This window comes from Prionailurus bengalensis, chromosome A3, assembly GCF_016509475.1.
Source record: "Prionailurus bengalensis isolate Pbe53 chromosome A3, Fcat_Pben_1.1_paternal_pri, whole genome shotgun sequence".
Taxonomy (NCBI): Eukaryota; Metazoa; Chordata; class Mammalia; order Carnivora; family Felidae; genus Prionailurus; species Prionailurus bengalensis.
Window position 1 is genome coordinate 3617508 of NC_057354.1, and position 23950 is coordinate 3641457.

At 37.7% G+C, this 23950-nt stretch overlaps 1 protein-coding gene across 3 annotated transcripts in view; it reads left to right on the forward strand.

Moving 5' to 3' along the window:
- The window catches only part of SYCP2 (synaptonemal complex protein 2), a 79857-nt gene that overhangs the window by 48626 nt on the left and 7281 nt on the right, over positions 1-23950 (forward strand). For 2 of the 3 annotated variants that reach the window (XM_043553549.1, XM_043553548.1), the window contains exons 19-34: positions 13-170; positions 2010-2079; positions 2465-2522; positions 3055-3188; positions 3335-3771; positions 11455-11582; positions 12361-12397; positions 14665-14735; positions 14827-14884; positions 15372-15427; positions 15860-15917; positions 17055-17223; positions 19158-19195; positions 19683-19853; positions 21249-21447; positions 22617-22828. In XM_043553549.1, coding sequence (XP_043409484.1) covers positions 13-170; positions 2010-2079; positions 2465-2522; positions 3055-3188; positions 3335-3771; positions 11455-11582; positions 12361-12397; positions 14665-14735; positions 14827-14884; positions 15372-15427; positions 15860-15917; positions 17055-17223; positions 19158-19195; positions 19683-19853; positions 21249-21447; positions 22617-22828 — 2054 coding nt within the window. The remainder of the gene's footprint in view (positions 1-12; positions 171-2009; positions 2080-2464; positions 2523-3054; positions 3189-3334; positions 3772-11454; positions 11583-12360; positions 12398-14664; positions 14736-14826; positions 14885-15371; positions 15428-15859; positions 15918-17054; positions 17224-19157; positions 19196-19682; positions 19854-21248; positions 21448-22616; positions 22829-23950) is intronic. The other variant, XM_043553550.1, reaches the window with a different exon arrangement.

The following is a 23950-nucleotide window of genomic DNA, read 5'->3' on the forward strand; positions in this document are numbered from 1 at the left end:
CCTCCTTTTTAGCAACACCACGAAGAGGAAGAGTTAAACCACCGCTGCACATGATGAGTTCTGCGGAAAAACCTGATATTCCTAAAACATCCGAAAGTGGGGTGGATAATGCTGAATCACTTACATCCAGACCATCTGAAGAAAGAAAGAGCAGAGATAATACAGACAAAGTAATTTTACTTTGACCACATTTTAAAAAATTGATTTTATCAAGTTACTATAGAAATACATATTGAGCTAATTTCTTTTGCAAGTAGTGTCTCACTTTGTTGAAAATATTACTATATATATATACTATATATATAGTATATATATATAGTATATGTATATAATATATGTAGTATATATATGTATATATTATACATATATATATACGTATATATGTATAGTATATACATATATACTATACATATATATATACTATATATATAGTATATACCATATATATACGTGTATATATATACCATATATATACGTGTATATATATACGTGTATATATATACACACAAGTTAGTGTCTGCTAGAAATGTAAAATATACACATATATATACCATATATATACGTGTATATATATACGTGTATATATATATACACACAAGTTAGTGTCTGCTAGAAATGTAAAATACAAGTGGACTCTGTCCTTAAGTATCTCAAAGTCTATTGTGGAAATTAGATAGATTAATAAGATAATTATATTGTCTACATGTTCTCAGACTGCACATAAAGGAAGCAGTAGGGACCTAATGGAGGGGCAGGTGCCTAGCCCCAGAGCTGGAGGCGTGGGTGAAGACCAGGAAATGCTCTTGAAAAACAACAGATAAGAGAATAGGTAAAAGAAAGTTATTTCCTGGGAGATGTAGGAGGTAATGAGAGATGCAGGTAAGTTAAGTTTGTAGATGAGGAGCACCTAACAGGTCTGTTTTCTCTGAAGTGTCAGGTGAGCTTGGTGAATTTCTATTGCATTATGTTGCAGGAGAGGCTCAGAGACCTGTAAAGATTGAAATAGCTACTAAGAGATAATGGAGAGAAGGAAGAGTAAGTAAAGGTGTGAGGCAAAGTGAAGGCCTTCTAAATTTAAGGCTGAATTCTATCACATGTATTAGTTCAGAAATATGTGTAATTTTCTCCAGCAAAGCTTAACAGCCTTGTTACTGCAGTAAAAAAGAATAGGTGGTGGGTTTAGGAAAGATGAAATGGTATGTGGCAGAATGATAAACGGTACTAAGAAAAGAGTCAGAAGGAGTTGTTCCGATTTCCAGGCTAAGTGTTCCTTAATCCGGGCACTGTCATTCATTCAGTGGTGTGGCATGGTCCTGAGTGTTCTAGGCCTGTGGTTTTTCGTCAGGGAGCCCTTCAGTCCTCGTGACAACCAAACGCACCAGCACGTGTTCCCACTGCTCCTCTCGCGACTTAGAGACCCACTGGCCGGATTCAGTAGGGGAGACAGGCAGGACGAGGCACGATGTCCCAGCCTGTAGGGTGTGTTTTTCTGATAGTCATGGCAGGTTTTTATTTGATCTGGGTACATGTGCATCTGTGGCTATGGAAAGAAGGAAGCTTGGTGTAGGCAAGAAGTCGCCTGCCCAATGGCCACAACTTTACCAAATCCTTTAATGTTTCGTAACTTCCCAATCTTTTAGGCATGTTAGTGAAAAGACCAGAATAGGTGCAGGCTGTGAGAGCAGCTGCAGAGCAGTAGATGTGCCGTGGCGATTCTAGAAAGTGTCGGCTACAGGTGGAAGCTGAATTACTGTACTAGCCCTGGATGAGTCCAGAAAATTTGTAGAATCGTCTGCCTTGTCTGCAATGAAAATGGTTTTCTTGTGTTTTAGGATAAGCAATATTCTGGAATGGGCATCATCTTTATGAAACAGTAGAAGTACTATCCAACTTTTAATAGCAAGGCAAATTTATTTTAAAGGTTTTAAACATTAACACGGTGACTTTCAAGGGTTGTTTTCATATAATACCTTGTAAATTAACATTAACATGTCCCCTATGTTTCATAGCATATCAAAACTGCTAAAGCTGTAGAGAAGACGGAAAACAAGGACACTGAATTCCTAAACCAAAATTTTAGTAAGTACTTCTTAAATTTAATTTTACTTTCTCTTTAAAAAATATTTTATTCTTTTTATAATATTATATTATAATATTAGAATATATATTTATAAAATTTATATATTTATGTATATATTTATAATATTTATAAAAATATTCTTTTCATATTTTCCTTTAATTCCACTGACTTTCGTTGATTTGAAAAAGATTCATAATGAATGCATTTGGCTTTATGCATTTAGAAACTTAGAGGTTACAGGAAGATATTCTACAGTCTCTATTTCCAAGAACATCAGTCTCTCCTTCCTAATATGTGAACCTTGATCAAATTGTATACCGACTCCTATTATACCCTGCCAGCTGCATACAAAACTGAAAATGCCATAATTTTGGTTTTATTTAGATAAACTGCAGGATGCTGTTCCTGATTCACAGACAGTGGGAAAAAAAGATAAACCTGTGTAAGTATCAAAAACCATCAAGTAAGTCAGCATATATGAATGTTGTTTTAGATTAATGTAATACATTTAAAAGAAAAGGCCCATGTATTCTTAGAAGGTGGTATTGGCTGTAGCTCTGGTCATCACATGTGTTACTATGACTGCACAATGGGGAATAGTCTGCTTTTCCATAGCAGCCGACAGAACTCTTTTTCAGATTGACTCAAAATGAACGGGATTTTTAAAAGAATAAGGTATGAATGTGAAGAAATTTAACCTAGTTTAAATGCACAGTAGTACATGTAAGATACGAGACATGTTAGTAGATAGCAAACAGTGGCAATAATAGACCTTTTGTAATAACATTTTTTAATCTCATCAGTTATATAGTAAATTTTAACTTTCATCATGACTTACCAAAATCTTTTCATACTTGACTATTAACAAATGACCATCGATAAACATTGACTAGATACAAAAAAAATCAAGGTCTCAGGTCAGAGTCCTAGGCTAATGTTTTATGATACGTTAAGCAGGCTATTTTATTTTCCAGATTATCTGGTGTGTTGGACAACGTCTGTGGAAATAAAATGAACTCCAAATGGTCATGTTGGACCCCTGTAACAAGTATTAATCTATGTAACAACAAAAGAGCAAGTACTTCATCAGGAGATACATTCAATCAAGGTGAAACATCGTTTTTTCTGTATATAACGGTAGCTCAGGGAAATACTCATTTCTTTAAGTGTCTAATAAATATCTTTGATGTTAACAAATTTATGTGTTACCAGTTTATTAAGTTCACAAAGATAAATGTTTTATTTTTCCACTAGGTATTATTGTCAAAAAACTTACTAAACAGAAATCATCCTCTTCAACATCTGGTGATAACTGTGAAGACACAGAAAAGGTGCCGCATAAGAAAAGAACAACGCAGCATAGCGAAATAGATAAAGTGGAAGTAGGAGTTTGCAAAAGAGACAGTCAGCAACAACTAAATCATCCTAAACGTTCAGAGCTGAAAAACACTGAAAATACCAAGCAGAGTGATTGGCGTATTGAATCTGAAACTACTTTCAAATCCGTTCTCTTAAATAAGACCGTTGAGGAGTCTCTGATCTATAGGAAGAAGTACATATTGTCAAAAGACGTGAATACCGCTATTTGTGATAAAAGCCCTTCTCCTAGAAAAAATGTGAAAAGTCACAGAAGATCAGGGAAAAGATTAACGTCTGAACTTAATTCCTGGGATCTGAAACAAAAACAAATGGTGAGCTTTCAGTGTGTTTGGTTTCTGCATACTTACCATATGCCTACCTAATAACATAGACAGTGAAAGACGCTTTCTTGAGTGCTGCAGATTTAACATTCGTGAGACCTCGTTCTTTAACTCAGGTCTCCAGTGTGCGAGTGAGTACCTCCCGACTCCCTCACCTGTCCCGGCACCAGCCCCCACCGAGCCAGTGTGCCTGCAGGCGCAAGGCAGGTGTGTAAATGGGTGTAGCAAGAAAGCACCCGGCAGCCCCTTGTCTCCTCCCATTGGCTCTCCTTCACTCTGCCCCGCAGGTGCTCTGAGCATGTGTATACAACCGTCTGTGCCTCTCTCACGGTGCTTATCTTTGTTTTAAACACTGGTTGTCTGTGTGTTCTTTTTCCTCCCGCTTTAACCTCTTAGAGTTTAAAGATTGTGTTTTATCCGTTGTTATCCTGAACGGCCTAGCAGTTTTGCACACGGTAGCATCTACATTTCTTGAATTATTGCATCAAAGTTTAGCAAGATTTTTCTTTTTTTTTTTTTTTGAAATTTTTTTTTTTTCAACATTTATTTATTTTTGGGACAGAGAGAGACAGAGCATGAACGGGGGAGGGGCAGAGAGAGAGGGAGACACAGAATCGGAAACAGGCTCCAGGCTCTGAGCCATCAGCCCAGAGCCTGACGCGGGGCTCGAACTCACAGACCGCGAGATCGTGACCTGGCTGAAGTCGGACGCTTAACCGACTGCGCCACCCAGGCGCCCCGCAAGATTTTTCAAGAAAAGATGTAGGTGGAGTGCAGGAGTCCATCTTCTGTCCTGTTGCTCATCCCCTTTGGAGCCTTTACCTCCTACGTGAGATTAATCCTCTGTAGGACATCTCTAGTAGGAGTTTGAGCGGCGCCATACTTTAGGCTGAAAGTTTACTTTTTGTAGCAGTTACAGGAAATCTTTTTCTTGGCATTGCTGTCAAGATGCAGATTAAGAAAACTTTGTAATTAGAATACATTTCCACTGCCAGTAATACAGTCTGTTCCTCGCTGCTCCTTAGAAGATCCAGGTTTTACAGGCTTCTATTTTCATTTATCATCCAGAGTGGTATTAATACGTGGATAGCCAAATATCTAGAGCTGATGTAAAATGTTCATGTGTTGGGACATCTCAACATGCAAATGAGATACTTAAGAGATCATTTCCGATTGTTCTTTTATGATTAGACATTATTTCCTTTGTCTCAACCGGCCTTTGTATTTTGTCTTTAATCTGTATTTCACTTTGCCTGCTTTGGCAACTTTCTTCTTTGACCAAATCCTTTTGGGTCACTTTTTCATGTTTCTTAGTATGCTGTTCTTTCTAGTCTTAGCTATTTAGTTCCTTCAGACCCAGGGAAAGTAGGTTCTTTTTGTCTGAGTGTTGAGCTTTTATTTTCAGCTGTTTTCTTTGCAGTTTAGAATCATTCCACAGAATTTCCCTAAGCCGGCTACTCGTTTTTTCCTGGGAGCATGGAAACTGATCATGTCTTTTAAGCTGTGCTCTGATTTTTTAAAATCCACTTTCTGTCTTCGGAAGTTCTCTTCAGTCTCACACAGTGGTGCTCCCTGTGTTATAAGACTTTCTGCCACTCGCATACATGGATGACTCTCTTTTTAAGGTAGGCATCCGATTCTGCTTCTTGTTTACTGGGTTAATCCAGAGAAATAGAACCTCTGTAGCACGATGGTACAGATTTCCCAAGTTGGCTCTAATTATGCTGGAAGTTCTTAAATCACACGCTCGCTATTTTATGGGAAGTTCATTTTTGCTACGTTTCGAAGCCAAGTAAAGTAATCTCAAGAACAAGTAAAGTAATCTCAAGGAGAGATAGTAAGTAATACTTACTATCTTTGTTACATATAAAAACATACACTTGGGGGCGCCCGGGGGGCTCAGTTGGTTAAGCATCTGACTCTTGATTTTGAATCGGGTCATGATCTCGCGGTTTGTGAGGTGGAGCCCCGTGTCTGACAGCGTAGGGCCTGCTTGGGGTCCTCTCTCTCTGCCTCTCCCCCCCCAAGTAAACTTTAAAAAACAAAACAAACCCATAAACTTAAAAATGGTTAAAATAGTAAATTTTGTATTTATGTTCATGTTGTATTTTACCATAATTAAAAACAAAACGTATGCCTGGTTCCCTGAGAAAGGTAAAACTAAAGTCAAGACAAGAGAACTCATGTCTTTATTACAGGGAGTTTTCTTTCAGCCAAATTACCTAAAATTATGCAGATAATAATTCTTTGTAGTCCTTCCATTTTTAGAGTATTACTCGTTTTTACTTTTTTTTTTAAGTAATCGCTACACCCAGTGTGGGGCTTGAACTCACAACTGCGTGATCAAGAGTCGCACGTTCTACCAACTGAGGCAGCCAGATGCCCCTAAAATAATGGGATTTTGTAGAGCAGTCTCAGGTGTATAAGTATACAGAGTTCCCATATGCCCCTTCACCCACACCCGAGTTTCTCCTGTCATTGACATCTTACATCAGTGGGTATATGGGTTACAAATTATGTACCAACATCATTACGTTATTATTAACTAAAGCCTGTAGTTGAGGTTAGAGTTCATTCATCGTGTTGTATGTTCTATGTGTTTTGACAGATGTATAGCAGCCTGTACCTACTGTTACATTATCCTACGTAATCGTTCTCCTGCCTACACTTCCCCTGTGCTGCCTCCCTCCTAAAACTCGTGTCGATCACTGATCTTGTTGCTGTCTCTGTAGTACTTTTGCCTTTTCCAGAATGTCGTAGAATTGGAACCATATAGTATGCAGTCTTTTCAGATGGCTTCTTTCACTCAGCGACATGCCATGACGCGTCTCTGTGTCTTTTCAGGGCTTGACGGCTGATTTCTTTTTGCTGCTGAGTAACATCCCATTGCGTGGTGTACCGAGATTTGTTTATCTGTTCACCTGTGAAAGGACATCTTGGTTGCTTCCGTGGTTTAACACTTAATAAATAAAGCTTCTGTAAACATTCACGTGCAGGTTTTGGGTGGACGTAAGCTTCCAACTCATTTGGGAGAACTGCTAGATCGTGTGTTTAGTTTTGTAAGAGACCGCATGTCTTCCCCAAGTGGAAAAAGTGGCTGTACCATTTTTGCATTCCAAGCAACAGATGAGAGAGTTCCTGTTGGTCTACATCCTTGCCAGTATTGGGTGTTGTCAGCGTTTTGGATTTTAGCTGTTGTTGTATGTGCTCAGCGGTATCTTGTTTTAATTTGCAGTTTTCTCATGATCTATGATTTTCAGCATCTTTTTATATTTTTATTTACTCTCTGTATGTCTTCCTTGGTGCATTACGTATTCAGATCTCTTACTCATTTTTTAAGTGAGTTCTTTGTTACTGTTGAGTGTCAATAGTTGTTTGTATAATTTCGATACAGGCACGCCAAACTTTATCGCACTTTGTAGATGTTGCATTTTTTACAAACTGAAGGTTTGTGGCAACCCTGTATTGAGCAAGTGTATTGGCGCCGTTTTTCTAACAGCATTTGCTCACTTTTGTCTCTGTCACATTTTGGTAATATTCATAATATTTCAAAGTTTTTCATTATTATTGTATCAGTTATGGTGATCTGTGATCAGTGTTTTTTGTTCCGATTGTGATTGAAGTGCCACAACCCAACCACACCCCCACACCCAGAGAAGATGGCAGACGTGACAAATGCATTCGTCTCCGCTCCGCTCACTGGCCACTCCCTCGTCTCTCTCCCTCCCCTCAGGCCTCCCTATTCCCTGAGACAGCCATTAGTGAAATTTGGCCAGTTAATAACCCTACCGTGGTCTCTACGTGTTCCTGTGAAAGGAAGAGGCACACGTCTCTCAGTCTCTCACTTGAAGTTGAAAGCTAAAAATAGGATTAAGTTTAATGAGGAAGGCAAGCAGAAAGCTGAGATAAGCAAAAAGCTCAGCCTCTTGTGAAACCATTTTACTGCTGACCTGGAGAAGGTTTTAGTTTAGTGGCCCGGATAGAAGCTCAAACCAACCGCCAAATTCTCTTCCGCCAAAGGCTAATTAAGAGCAAGGCCCTAACTCCCTTCAATTTTATGAAGGCTGCGAGCGGTAAGAAAAGGTTGAAGCTGGCAGAGGTTGGTTCGTGAAGTTTAAGGGAAGAAGCTGTCTCTAGAACCTAAAAGGGCAAGGTGAGGCAGCAAGTGCTGACGTAGAAGCTGCGGCAAGTTCTCTGGAAGATCCAGCCAGAATAAAATAAGTTATAAGTTTGGCTCCATTAAACAGTGGATTTTCAGTGTAGACAAAATAGCCTTATCTTGGAAGAAGGTACCATTTGGGACTTCGATAGCTAGAGACAAGTCAATGTCTGGCATCAGAGCTTCAAAGGACAGGCTGACTCTTTTGTTAGGAACTGATGCAGCTGGTGATAGGAAGTTGAAGTCAGTGCTCATTTAATGTAAAAAATCCTAGGACCCTTAAGAATCATGCTAAATCCCTTCTGCCTGTGCTTTATAAATGGAACAGCAAAGCCTGGGTGACAGCATATCTGTTTATAGCACAGTTTGCTGAATGTTGTAAGCCTGCTGTTGAGACCCGCTCAGAAAAATATGATTCCTTTTAAAATATTATTACTTCTCAGGGCACTTTTGTGGCTCAGTTAAGTGTGTGACTCTTGGTTTGGGCTCAGGTCATGATCTTGCCATTTGTGAGTTCGATCCCCACATTGGTCTCTGTGCTGACAGCTGTGGAGCCTGCCTGGGATTCTCTGTCTCCCTCTCTGCCTTTCTTCTTCTTCTTCTTCTTCTTCTTCTTCTTCTTCTTCTCTCTCTCTCTCTCTCTCTCTCTCTCTCTCTCCCCCCCTCCCCCTCTCCCTCTCCCTCTCTCTTTCTCTCTTTCTCAATAAACACTTAAAAAATAAAATATTATTTCTCTCTGACATTATATCTGGTCACTCAGGAGCTTTGATGGAGATACACAACAAAATTAACGTTTTTATGCCTGCTGACACAACATCCATTCTGTAGCCAGTGGATCAAAGAGTAATTTCTACTTTCAAGTCTTACTGTTTAAGAAATACATTTCATATGGCTACAGCTGTTGTAGATAGTGATTCCTGCGATGGATCTGGGTAAACTAAATTGAAAACCTCTGGAAAGAATTCACCATTTGAGATACCATTAAGAACATTTATGATTCGTGGAAAAAGGTCAAACTATCAACATTGACAGGAGTTTGGAAGAGTTGATTCCAATCTACATGGACAACGTTGGGGGATTCAGGACTTGAGTGGAGGAAGGAGGTACCTAAGTAGCTACGGATGTGGTGGAAACAGCAGGAGAACTGGAATTAGAAGTGGAGCCTGAAGAGGGGACTGAATGGCCGCAATCTCACGGTCAAATTGAATGGATGAGGAGTTGCTTCTTATGGAGGAGCAAAGAAAGTGGTTTCTTGAGATGGAATCTACTCTTGGTGAAGATTCTGGGAAGATTGACCACCAAGAATGTAGAATATTACAGAAACTTAGCTGAGAAAAGCATAGGCATCGCTTGAGAAAATTGACTTCAATTTTTGAAAGAAGTTCTGCTGTGAGTAAAATACCATGAAGCAGCGTTGCATGCTACATGGGAATCGCCCATGAAAGGGAGAGTCAGTCAGTGCAGCCAACTTCATCGCTGTCTTATTTTAAGAAATGGCAGGGGCGCCTGGGTGGCTTGGTCGGTTGGGCGTCCGACTTCGGCTCAGGTCACGATCTCACGGTCCGTGAGTTTGAGCCCCGCGTCGGGCTCTGTGCTGACAGCTCGGAGCCTGGAGCCTGCTTTGGATTCTGTGTCTCCCTCTCTCTCTGCCCCTCCCCTGTTCATGCTCTGTCTCTCTCTGTCTCAAAAATAAATAAATGTTAAAAAAAAAAAATTAAAAAGAAATGGCCACAGCCACCCTAGTCCTCAACAGCCACCGCCCTGTTCAGTCAGCAGCCACCAGTGATCAGGCAGAACCCTCTACCAGCAAAAAGATTACCATTTGCTGAAGACTCGGGTGATTAGCATGTTTTAGCATTAAAGTATTTTTTAATTAAGGTATGTACTTTGTTTTTTTAAGACATAATGGTATTGTGCATTTAATCGGCTGCAGTATAGCGTAAGCATAACTTTTATATGTGCTGGGAAACCAAGTTCCTTGGACTCATTCTAATGCGTTACTCGCTTTATCTCAGTGATCTAGAACCAAACCGACGGTATGTTGTGGTATGCCTGTCCAAATCCTTTATCAGATATGTGTTACACAAATATTTTCTGTTTATGGCTTATCTTTTCATTTTCTAAACAGTGTCTTTTACAGAACGGAAGTTTTTAATTTTAGTGACGTTCTACTTACGAACTTTGTGTTTTGTGGATTGTGCTTTTGGTGTTATAGACAAAAAGGCATTGCCAAACCCAAGATCACCTAGATTTTCTTCTATGTTACCTTCTAGGAGTTTTATAGCTTGCATTTTACATTTAGGTTTATGGTCCTTTTTTTTTTTTTTTTTTTTAATGTTTGTTTAGTTTGAGAGAGAGAGGCAGAGGGAGAGATGGAGAATCCCAAGCAGACACCACGCTCAGAGCAGAGCCCGACGTGGGGCTTGATCTCACAACTGTGAGATGATGACCTAAGCCAAAATCAAGAGTCAGATGCTTAACTGACTGAGCCACCCAGGTGCCCCTGTGGTCCCTTTTAAGTTAATTTTTGTGAAAGGTGTAAGGTCTGTCCGGATTCTGGTTTGTTTGTTTTGTTTTGTTTTGTTTTGTTTTTTTGCATGTGGATGTGTGGATGTCCAGTTATTCCATCGCCGTATGCTGAAAAGACTGTCCTTTCTCCATTGCATTGCCTTTGCTCCTTTGTCAAAGGTCAGATGACTATGAGGGTTTATTTCTGGGCTCTCTGTTTGCTCTCTGTTTTGTTCTATTATTCTATTTGTTCTGTCATCAATACCATACTATAGTGATTGTTGTATCATTTTAGCAAGTCTTAAAGTAGGGTAGTGTCAATCTGACAACTTTGTTCTTCAACATTATATTGGCTATTCTGGGTCTCTTGCTTCTCCGTGTACATTGTAGAATCATTTTGTTGATATCCACAAAATAACTTATGGGATTTTTGTTGAGATTACATGAACTCTAGATCCAGTTGGGAAGAACTGACATCTTGACAATATTAACCTTCCTATCTGTGAACCTGAAGTTTCTCTCCATTTATTTAGAGTCTTTGATTTTCTTCATTCTTCATATAGTTTTTCTCATATAGAGCTCATACGTGTTTTGTTAGATTTATACTTGAGTATTTCATTTTGGGGGGAGTACTAATGTAAACGGAATGTAATTTCAAATTCTAGTTGTTCATCACTAGTTTATAAGAAAGCAGTCAACTTTTGTATATTAACCGTGTATCCTTCAGCAATGCTATCACAGTTGTATTTTAGTTCCATTTATTTTTACATGGATGGAACTTTTCTTTTGATCTCTACAGAGCACTCTGCATGGTTCTCTGTGTTAAGTTTTATCCTGTGTTATTTAATGCCTAACAAAGCCCAAACTTACTAAATCATTTCTTACCTGCTTTATTTCTCTTTGTAGTTATATATAAAACCAGATTTTTCTTAAACATTCCTTTCAGCCTTTATTTTCCTTTGAAAGTTAACTGGTAGAGTCTTAAAGTAACTTATACATTGTTTCAGAGGGAAAAGTCAAAAGAGAAAGGATTTACCGATGCAACAGAATCCTTGATAAACCAACTCAATAAGAGATATAAACCCAAGGATGACATAAAGTCTACAAGAAAATTCAAAGAGTCTTTGATTGATGGGTATGTACTTAAATTTTAGACATAAATATTTTTTTGACAGATCCAACTAAATTATTTCAGTTATAAGAAAATTAGTTTTGAACATGTTCAAATAGTATAACTTTCTAGTAGAAAACACCTAGTTACTTTTATAAATAGTAGCTGTTTTAATTATACAGGAAGGGAACTAAATTTGAAATTAGTCATTGTAGTATGTGATTATATTTTATAAAGTATCAAAATACCATATTGATAGAGCATACCTTTTCATAAGTCTTCAGGCTATAGACATTTTCAGATTTTATTTATTGAGCCTAGTAATGAGTAAGACTAAACACATGTACATATGTTGCTTGAGCGGAATAGGAAATCAAAATGAGCTGAGCTGAGTCACTTTCATATAATAAATATGTTATTTTTTGTCTGCAGTCTTTCTGAAAGTTAGGTCTTTTCTTATTAAAAGATGTTTCTTTATAGGTTGTAGGTGGTTAATTCATGTCTAAATTAATTCTGGCCTTATTACAAGGCATGAAACACTCTCATGGCAGAACCATTCATTTCAAATTGCTTGGCACCTTTTGCCGCATGCGTGGTTCATCTTAGAATTAGCAGTCATGGTTGCTGTTTACGAGGAGGGAGGTTGCAGGATTATGAGACTAGTCTTGTCACACTGCAGTTATTTACAGCGTATCAAATGTAAACTTAGCGATCCAAATGTTTTACCTTATATAACATGGCTTTTACGAAGAACATTCCACTGATGATTGCTTTTTTCATTTTGACAATATCTTTTTTATAGTGGTTTTTCAAACAAATCTGATCTACAGCTCAGTAAGGTAGGTTATTTCACTACACCAAATGTATAGTCAAACTCTGATAACTGTAAACATAAAATGGAAGCCCAGTAGGATGGAGTTCATGTTTTCAGCATGTTGATAAATGGGTTAAACAACCGCAAGTTTAGTGACAAGTACTCAAAAGAGTCCTTTCTGTTTTGCTTTTCAAAATAAAAGTTCCTTTTTCTTAAGCTATTTATTTACTTCTTTTGAGAGAGAAAGAGACCGAGAGAGAAGGGGCAGAGAGAGAGAATCCCAAGCGGGCTCTGCACTGGCAGTGCAGAGCCCAGTGTAGGGCTTGATCTCACCAACTGTGAGATCATGACCTGAGCTGCAGTCAAGAGTTGGACACTTAACTGACTGAGCCACCTAGGTGCCCCCAAAATGTTTCTTTTACATATGTGAGTGTGATATTTTCACTTTCTGCCTTGTGATTCAATAAATCTTTGTTTTCATTTGTTTTCCTTAGCTAATCTCATCTCTTCTGACAAGAAGATCTTTCTTAACTCTGTATCTCTGTTAAAAAAATTATTTATGCAGGCTTAAAATACCAATTGCCTTTGAATTATTCCTCACAATTACTTTCTATCCATTTAATTTCAAGTTTTGAGGTTCACCTTCTGTACGTTCCTCTTAAATCACCCTCTGCCTCCTTATGTAGCTCCTTTATCCTAGTTTGGGTTCTAATTTCTAATCCCTGGATTATTGCAGTGGCATTTGTGTAATTTTTTTGCCTCTAGTATTTCTCTTGTCAGTCCGCCATCCTGTTCAGTGCCAGCTCTTTCTCTTTTTTTTTTTTAATTTTTTTTAACATTTATTTATTTTTGAGACAGAGAGAGACAGAGCATGAACGGGGGAGGGGCAGAGAGAGGGAGACACAGAATCTGAAACAGGCTCCAGGCTGTGAGCTGTCAGCACAGAGCCCGACGCGGGGCTCGAACTCACAGACCGAGAGATCATGACCTGAGCCGAAGTCGGCCGCTTAACCGACTGAGCCACCCAGGCGCCCCGCTCTTCCTCTTTTTAAACCACACACTTCAGCTGTGCCCTTCTGTTCAGATGACTTCTCTGGTCCCTGTTGCTTACTGAGTGCAGACTTAGGCGGGCTCTCTAGTCCCTTTAAAACTCTGTCTTTATTTCCTAGTATTAGTTCCCTAGACATGTCTCCTTTAGCTGAAGCATAATAACTTGAGATTCCCCGAAGTGTTTTCCCTAAGTGCCTATTCTCTTTTTCTTCCCCTCTTTATGAAAAACCGAACTGAGTCGGGATGCTCTCACACTCTTTTCTGCTCATCAGAGCTTGATTTCTCCTTGCGAGTCTTGCTTCAGAGTCCGCCTTCTTTTTGAAAACTTGCAAACCCCACATGGGCAGAATCTACACGCCGGTTTCTTTGTACCATTTTTTGATATTTTACTGAGTCTTGCAGTTCTTTTTTCTCTCTGGTGTCTTCTATTAGTGTGTGTCTGTTTAAATCATCTTTGTATCCTGTGTGACCCTTCTGCTTACTTTTGTATCTCTTTTGATATCTTGGCTTATCTTTGCGTCTTCTGTAATACCTACACACGCTAGCATGCAATAGACGAGTTTAACAGATATATCTAAACACTGGTAAAAATCATATTGGAAAGGATGACTCAGATAAGCGATCAGAGGAGTAATATATTAAGGGGTAAACTTTCTGGAATAATACACATAATTATATACAAGATAGCCAAAGTACATAATAAAATTGAATATAGTTAACAACTAAAATGAATGTTTTGTTTTAATATTTCCAACTTATTAGACTTCTGAGCATCTCTTTTCGGTAAGCAATCATTTAGTGATATTAGTAGTGATTTTCCATAAACCTTAGTCTCTCCCAAAGTTTTTCTGTTGAAGACTTTAAAGCAAACGAGTCTAGAAAAAAAAGAAGCATGTTTGTTCTGTGATTCTGGAATCACTAAGGTTGAGCTTGTTTTGAAACCAGTGAAAAGGTCATTTACCTATGTACAGTGATGGCAGTGCATATTAAAAAGTAAGGATTCTGTGTTTGTATTTAATTTACTTTCAGTCATATTCTTATTTAATACCTAAGTCTTCAAAATTTATAACAGTATGGATGTTTAATACTTTTATTCAGTTTACACTAAGGCAACAGCTACAGATGGAAAATAGGAGTAGAAACAGGTAGAAAATATATGAAAAATACAATTGCGCATGTTGTTTGCCAAGTATACTAATGTACAAGTTTCAATGGTTGTATATAAACTTCTTTTGTATTTAGGAAAAAGTTCAGAAAAAAAGTTATAGGCAACTGAAGACTACTTTTGTTAATGTTACTTCTGAATGCCCACTGTAAGTAATTTTTCAGAGATCTTGCAGTTTTCTTCATATACGGAGAATATTTATCATATAATGAAGTTAATATTTCTCTTCATTTTTACAGGAATGATGTTTACAATTTTAACTTGAATGGCGCTGATGAGCCTATTATAAAACTTGGAGTAAGCTAGAAATCAGTATTTTGTATTGGTTATTCAGTATTTATTTTGTATTCACTATATTGTTATTACAGTGTATGTTTTTTGGTTTCCATTCTCTTGTAGATATGTTTTAAAGTATGTTTAAATACTTTAAAGCTTCTTTGGTACCGACTTAGGTATATTTGGTTTCCTTTAAAACCTTTTGGACTGAAGTAGAGAAAAATGAGTAATTAGGACATGGGAGTGGGGACTCACCCTACTACTTCAAGAACATCACTTTGCTTCTTGATACAAGACATTTTAAAACCATCGCTCTTACTTGGTTTGTTTTTAATATATTTTATAGTATTAACTTTTTATATATAAAAGTATTTTAGTAAGCTTAATTTAATTGATGCGTCTTACGATAGGAAGTGAGAGAAACTAGAATTTATATGTTTATTTTTTAAAACGTATGTTTACCTTATTTTGACACTAAGAAACTTTTTAATGTTTATTCACAATCTAGATCCAGGAATTTCAAGCTGCAGCTACAGAAGCCTGTGTGGATAATTCAATAAAATTGTAGGTGTTTTTATTATAATCGGATGGATCAGAGTAAAATAAGTTTCTCAGCTGTTCTCTTTCTTCAGTATGTCCTCCCAGTTTGTGTGAGAGGCTCTACCATACTGAGAAGAAGGATGGGGAACGTTGTTGGTGGGACTGCCCCCTGACGTTCCTGACACTTCGGCCTTTACTCCTGAAACTGACATGTGCGTCCTCTGCACTTGTCATGTTAGCTGTGCATGTCCGATGATGAAGCTGGAGGGACTCAGTCCTTCATCCAACCTTGTTATTTTTATAACGAACCGAGGTCAGAGAGGACGAGCGACTTGGCCAGAATTATACAGTGAGCTAGTGAAAGAGTAGGGCTGAAGACCCGTGTCTAGCTGTTCGGTGCATGTTACCTTAAGGAAAAAGTAATTACATTAAAATTAATGCATCTTTTTGTTTAAGGATAGGTTTGAGGAATCATGATGAACTTGAATCTTCTCTCAAAACAAAAGATAAAAAAGTAAGTTACAGTATCCTAATGTGTCCGTTAAGAACTTTATTTTAAAAAATAATTTTCTGGGGCACCTGGGTGGCTCAGTCGGTTGAGTGTCCAGCTCTTCGTTTTGGCTCAGGTCGTGATCTCACGGTTTGAGATCGAGCTCTGCGCGCTGACAGCACAGAGCCTGCTTGGGATTCTCTCTCTACTCCTCCCCCCGCGTATGCACACCCTCTCTCTCAAGATAAATACTTAAACAAAAATTTCCTGTGCCAGAGATGATCACAGATCTAGAAAACAAAAATATTTGGGTTTTTCCCCCAAAGACTGTTCATGTGCCCATTATGACTCTGTTATGGTCTCAGAGCTATTTGTAAGTCATCTACTAACAGAAGATATGATAGCTTTAGTTACTTTCTTTGATGGCATCAGCTCGTGTCTGTGTGGAAGTAAGCAGTTTTAACTTTCAAACAACAACAAAATAGGAATCTCAATCTCTTATCTGGGTTTCTGGGTGATTTGTTTGTCTGGATATGTGTTCTTAATGCCAGGTACATTAGTATGCTAAAAAATTAAGTTAGTTTTTCTGTTGCTTGGGTTGTTTCTGTTTTTTTGTTTTTTAGCTTAACTTTAAACAAATTTTTTTTACATTTCTTTATTTTTTATTTTTATTTTTTTTTAACGTTTATTTATTTTTGAGACAGAGAGAGACAGAGCATGAACAGGGGAAGGGCAGAGAGAGAGGGAGACACAGAATCTGAAGCAGCCTCCAGGCTCTGAGCTGTCAGCACAGAACCTGACGCGGGGCTTGAACTCACGGATCGTGAGATCATGACCTGAGCCAAAGTCAGACACTTAACCGACTGAGCCACCCAGGCGCCCCTACATTTATTTATTTTTGAAAGACAGACAAGCACAGGTGGGTGAGGGGCAGAGAGAGAAAGAGACACAGAATCCGAAGCAGGCCCCAGGCTCTGAGCTGTCAGCACAGAGCCTAATGCGGGGTTCAAGTCCACGAACTGTGAGATCATGAACTGAGCCAAAGTTGGATGCTTATCCAACTGAGCCACCCAGGCGCCCCTAGCTTAACTTACCTTTAATGGTATATAATGAGACACGTTTCTTCATCTATTATATGGATTCTTTTTTTTTTTTTAATAGATTGTAGCAAATCATAAAAAGAAAAATCTCTTTAGTGATACTGACACAGAATACAGATGTGATGACAGCAAGACCGATGTTAGCTGGCTGAAGGAACCAAAATCAAAACCACAGCTGATAGACTATAGCAGAAATAAAAATGTGAAGAAACAGAAAAGTGGCAAATCAAGTAAGAAATGACTTCAGAGAAATATTGGAAATGATTTTACCATGTCAACTACTTAAAATGCTTTGTTGGCTGACAAGTATATTTGTACGTTGTTAGCGTTGATAACTATGTAGTCTTATGAATAGAAGAGTAAATACACCACGACACTACAGTGGTTTTGTTTTTTGTTTTATGTTTAGTAATATGGTTGTGTAGAAATTATTTTTTTTTTACTGGAATCTTAAAGACAGAAAATGTGATTGTCATATTCTTTGGTTCATGCATACTCTTCACCATTTGTCCACTCGTGGCCTGCTGTTACACAATTGTTTAGCAATTGTGGATAGTGTGTTATTAAATACTCATGAACCCAACACTCTAAGCAAAAATCAAATCTTGGACATGCCATTTCCTGTCACAGCTAACACATGTACTTTTTAGGAATGCGTATAAAAACATATTATAAGGAAAACCATTTTCTTGAAGAAATATTTTTGCCTAAATCTTCCACAGAATGTCTTCCCAGCATATGGCTTTTGCTTTGTCTAGTGAATCTCTTAAAGCAGTTGGATAAGAGTTTGAGGTATGGGTTTTTGGCTAGACATATGGACCATTTTCCTAGCTTGTTTACTAAAACACAGAGATTTTATATATTCCATTTTTAAAATAAGACCTTTTAAGTTGATATTTAAGAGAACCAGCCTTTACTTTATGTCAGGATAAATATAACCAATAGTAGCCTCTGTGTATGTGGGGGGTGGGGTGCATGACGGCGTAAACAGAAGTAAAAACAAAAACCTGGAAATGAAGCTTGGCACGTATTGGTGAATGAGGCTGAATCTTGAAAAGAGACGAGGCCTGTCATCTCCGCCAAGACGAGAAGCAACAGAATCATCTTAATACGAGAGAGAGAGAGATTGAGAGAGAGAGAGAGAGAGAAGTCTGAGACAGCAGCATGTGCTGGTGCGGGGAGTGGGGGGGGGGGGGGGGGGGGGGGGGAGTGGCCAGAGCCCAGACAGGACCTGTGAGAAGAGGCCGAAAGATGCACTGCACCTGCTCTGGGCAGCGGCGTGGTATCAGCCAGGAGCTGATAAAAGTCACATGCTCTCAGGGAGTTTATACTCATTTGTAACATCTTGAGACATTCAAGGTTAGAATACTGTAATCAGTACAGAGTTTTAAAATTGGACTTCTGAGTGAATGGTTTTGTTTAAACGGCTGCATGTCTGCAAGTCATATGTAGGGACTGGCCTATCGCCAGGATTGGAAGACCTTTCTCCCAGAACTTCATTGCTTCCTTGGCTTGGATAGTCCCATTTCTTAGGCTTCAGAGAATATTCAGAAAGTTAATTGTGCCTGAAAGGCAAAAAAAGGAATAGGGACTAAAGCTACTCTCAGGAAATATGGATGAATCTTAGAAACAATGAGGGGCGAAAAATAAAGCACACTGTAGAATATTACATAGGAGAGGATACTGTTTTATAAAGTTCATTATATTGTTTAGGGATACATATCTGTGAAGTAAAACTTTATTTTTTTTAAGACCAAATGAATGAGAAACAATTCAGGATAATGAAAATACTCCCTTTTGGCAGAGGGGATATTGAGCCTCAGAGAGAGTACACATAAATAGGTAACATCATTATTCATAATCTAGCTTTTAAATTGATAGATGCATAGGTGTTCACTTTATAACTTACATTCCCTATTCTCACGCATGTTGAAGAAGTTTCATAGTGTAAAGGAGAAAAGAAATTGGTCATTTATATCCTACCAAACACTACAAAGTTATCGATGTCAGTTTCGCCTCAAATCATCTCGAAATTCAAATTTTTGAATGAATTTAAATATGTATTCTTGTTATGATTTTAACTTCTATGCAGAAATATTCTAATAAATTTTAATACCAGTTCTAATCTATTTGAAAAATGTAACTTTATTTTCTTGCATTGCAGGACCATCGTTGGAAAGGGGACAACCAAGATCTAAAATGGTAAAACCAAGAAGTTGGTGTTCAAACATCCCTTGAAAATTATTTTTCTCCTAGCATGTAAAAAACCTCATTTTTCATGTTATAATTTTATCCTTGTTGTTACTTGTTTCTCCATAATTGTTCTAGCCTTTGCATGCATACTCTTACTTTCTGCCTTTTTGAATCATGTTGGCCTGTTTTAGGTCTATTTTATTTTGTGATTATAATACCTATAGCTGTTTCTCTTTTTTCCTCTCTTTCTCTTTTTTATGTAAGTTAGGTAATATATATACCAGACCCCGCAGAGCTTTAGTGATAGGAATAAAAAAGGTGATGGGGAAGTTATTTGGACGGAAGGATAAAATCCAGTATTTTTTAAATATTAATCAGGAATTTTATAAAATACAAATATTTTATGTATTTTCACAAGGCCAAGTGTATAGCAAATAGCTTGTGTTTCTTACATCTCACATATTGACCTACTAATTCAAAAATTTTTCTCCTAAAGACACCCAACAAAAACACCACCAAAAAGGTAGAGGAGACCGTTCCAGATGGGAGAACCAGACTTCCACGAAGAGCGGCAAAAACCAAAAAAAATTACAAAGATCTCTCAAATTCAGAATCAGAGAGTGAACAAGAATTTTCACATTCATTTAAAGAGAAATTGCTAGAAAAGGTAAGTAAATAGATATAATTCAGATTAAAAATTTCTAAAAAGCCTGTTAAAATACTAAATAGAGAATATATTTTTACAAAAATGTCGAGTTTGTCACATTTTTAGATTGAACCTTGTATATGAGAAATGTTATATGCTAAAAATTGATCTTTAGGCAATATGTTAAAATGTGTGATAAGTTGGCATTAGTGTTACAAAACAGATGTTTGACTCTAGTAAAATTAGAACTTTAAGATAACATTTTTGAATTAGAAAAGGGCTTGAATTTTTCCAAATTATACTTCAGAAAAGTGCGGACTGTTGGAAAGCTGTGACTCTTTCTCTTGAATGGAAGCAAAAATACTAGATCTGCGGTTCTTCCCACACACTGCCCACCTGTGTCTATCCTTGACTTCTTTCTGTCTCTTAATGTTACAGACATATCCCCAGCCATCTGTGCTTGAAAGCTTGTTTAACAAAGTGAAAAAAGAAAAAAAGAAAGAAAAATAGTGCTTATAGTTTGCCAGGTGCTATTCTAAGTACTTTATAGATTTAACTTCTTAAAATCTCTTAAGTACCATAGGTGACTAGTACTATTATTGACATCTCATTTTACAAATGAGAAATTGAGGCTCAGAGAGATGAAGGAACTTGCCCAAGGTCACACAGCTAGGAGGTGGTAAAACAAAGGTTTGAACCCAAAGAGTCTGGCACTAAAGGTAGGTCTGATCATTACACTGTTCTGACTGATTGCACATAATTAAAGTTGTACCTCCCTTTGTTTGTAACCTTGTTATTCTTTACTTGGAAGACTTTAAGGACTTCATAACTTACGTGTGCATTTTCTATCACTTCTTACTTTAATTTACTCTCCATATAGTCAGATGAGTCTTCCCAAGCTCCCTGTCGTCATCTCTCTCTTCAAAGAAAAACGCTGACAGTCTCTATGTGGTCAGTGCAGCAGAATACCTTTGCAAGCTCATTTCCCCTGCTCTCCGGTGTATGCCCAGAGCTGGAACAGCCAGATGGGCTAACCTGGGACTCCCACACGAGACTGTGCGGCTCCAGTCCCTGCACCCTGTCGGGGGGGTCTCCCCTCGCCATCTTCTCTATGCCTCCCGAGCACGTCAAGTACCATGAAATCCAGGAACTGTTTCTAGTTTCCCTAAACTGGATATAACCTCCTTACAGTGCTTTATTTGCATTTCTTAGGATATTATAGTCCATGTATATTTTCCTGTGAATTTGTCATATGCCTTCTACACGCAGAAAGTCCTTCAGCACCCATGTTGAAGCCCCTGTTGTGCTCGTGTATAGTAATAGAAGATATTTAATATTTCAGCATAATTTGTTTTATGCGTCCAAGTATAAATTTCTTGTATTCAAGTATAATTTAAAACTTATCAATACAATTAGGAGGAAAATATCCATTCCAGAAGCAAAACCATAAAGCTGCCAAAGAAACAGAAGAAAGCCTTCTCTGCCGAATCACAGAAGGATATATCAAAAGAATGGAAAAATTCATCTCTACTAAAAGATGCTGTAAGAGATAATAGCCTTGGCTTATCTCCTGTATCTTTATCTGGGAGCCCATCATCTATAGAAGTCATGAGATGTGAGTATCATTTTTTTCTTTTAAATATTCAACAAGTTTCTATTATAACTCTGTGAAAACAGAGTTTGAAGATTAATCTTAAACATGTGCCTCAAAATTATAGGTAGTCAAAACTTCATTTTGTGAACTAGTTAGTGCTAGTAACTTAGTCTTTGCTAAGTAGACATGGGAACGGTGTCGCTACGACACTCAAGTTTTTCACGGGAGGACGTTAAAGACCAAATGGTTCAATATGGAAAATATTTAATGCATATTTACAAATTGTAATGTGAAAGCTTAAATCAACTTTTAGGTTTTTAATCCCCAGATATATTTAATGTGAAAATAATGATGGGGATTTCTACTTTTTCTCTTTTACATTTCATTGACAAAAAAGTCTGCAAGGAATATCCTAGTCATTCTGTGGACCCATAGTGGATTATTTTTGAGGTTTGCTTTTATTGAAAGATAACTCACAAAGAAAAATTCATATTCTTTGAAGCTCTGGTACACACACGCACACACACACACACACACACACACACTTTTCTAATATAGTAACTATAAGTTTGCACTTTTTTTCGGTTCTTTTTAAGGATATTTTAAAGCATTTCCAAGTATCCATAAGTTAATATATACTTCCTCCAAAGTAGCTATTTTGTTCTTTACTAGAATATTTTCTCAGCACCCAGGACCACTGACATCTCAGATAACCGCATACTGTAACAGACGCACATGCCCTGATTTTATCTGAAAACTAAGAGTCCATTTATACTAAGACTTATTTCAGCCATGAATTTCCTCACCTATATATGAAGGATTTAGATAAGATGATTTCCCAAGCCATCTCCAACCAGAAAATTCTGTGACTTTATAACAGTTCTGGCTATGATGTCAAAATACTCAAGATAATGCTTAGGTTGATCATTACAGTGCAGCTCATACTATAGATATTTTTGTTTGAGCTTTTGAAAGTTCTTATAGTTACATCTTAAATGGAGCCATTAATATTTTTCTAAGCCTTACAAATCAAATGATTTTAATATAAATTAAAGTTGATTTATTAGAAGTTTATCTTTTTAAATACAAAGAAGATGAGGATTTGATAAATCATTATAGTCTTAAGAGTTTCATCTTACTATTTCCAAAGCAGACATCAATGATAATACCTGTCATCTGTGTTTTGTGAGGCAATATAGGTATAGAGAAAATAACAGAGAAGGATTTTACTCAGGATTATGACTGTATAACAAAATCCATATCACCTTATCTGAAAACTTCATCACCTGAATCTTTAAACAGTAAATATAGAGTCGGAGGTCCAATAAAGTCACCTAAAAACAGTGACAAAAATGTATGTGCACGAGAACGTTGCTCACCAATTCCACGATCCTTCTTGTTGGTAAGAATATACGCTATTTTCCTCCTTTATCAGATCTATCTGAAGTGGGGAAATCATTTCCCTCTAATTTTAATCAAGTACACATTGCTTGTCCACCTAACTTAGGGTTCTGGGTTTGGTCTGTGGGACAGGAATAACGTCCTGGTAAGTAGAACGGCCTCTGTGAGATTGACAGACTAATTAGCTGTCCAGGAGGAGGGGTGTGGTGGCGTGAGAAGTAGCGAGTGTGTCTCTTCTCAAGGAATGATCACTTCGACAGAGGCACTGCTCACTCGTCTATGCGTCAAAACCACATAGTTCATGAATGAATGAATATTAAGATGAACAGAGTTAGTGATACAGTGGAAAATTCTTCATTCTTCTTCTCTTGTGTATTGTTACGTGTACCATTTCTTCCTAACGTGTAGGTATGTTCAAAGTGTTGTAAAAAGACATTAAAGATAGGAATCAATTATGGTCAAAGTGAGGTTAAAATACTATGCCTACAGAGAAGAGTTTTAAGTTGTGGATACTTCGGTACCAGTTTAAAACCCACCCCACTGCCATCCCATTTTGACTTGGGTTGTATAGATGGCTTAATTTGGAGAATTTTATAGTTCTCTATAGGTCTCTCTATAAAGTTAGAGAACTGATTGCCAAGATAGTATAAGTGGGTATAGCTGAAAGAGTTCTGAGTGAGACAGAACTGCATTTAAATACTTGCTAGCTGTGTAACATTTTACAGGCTAATGAAGCCCGCTGCACCTCAGTTTTCTCATCTGTACAGTAGGGTTGTGAAAAATTAGTCTGATTGTACAAGCGGAATACCTGATACGTAGTAAGTACCCAGATACATTATTCTCTTGATATGTGTTGACCTCCATATACGGACATGGAATTAACGAGAGTTCAGTGTACCCACAGCCCAGATAGGAGACCTCTGATAAAACCAAACTTCTGTCCTATCGCTTTGAACCGAATATTTGTATTTCTGCAGGATTTTAAGGTCCTTTTGTTCTGTTTAGTAGTTTTCACAGAGCATATGTTTCTAACCGAATCTCTTATGAAACCTCCAGTGTGCCAAACAAATAACAGTGGAGCTATGCCATGTAAAGCAGACAGGTCTAAGCCCCCCTCCTGGGT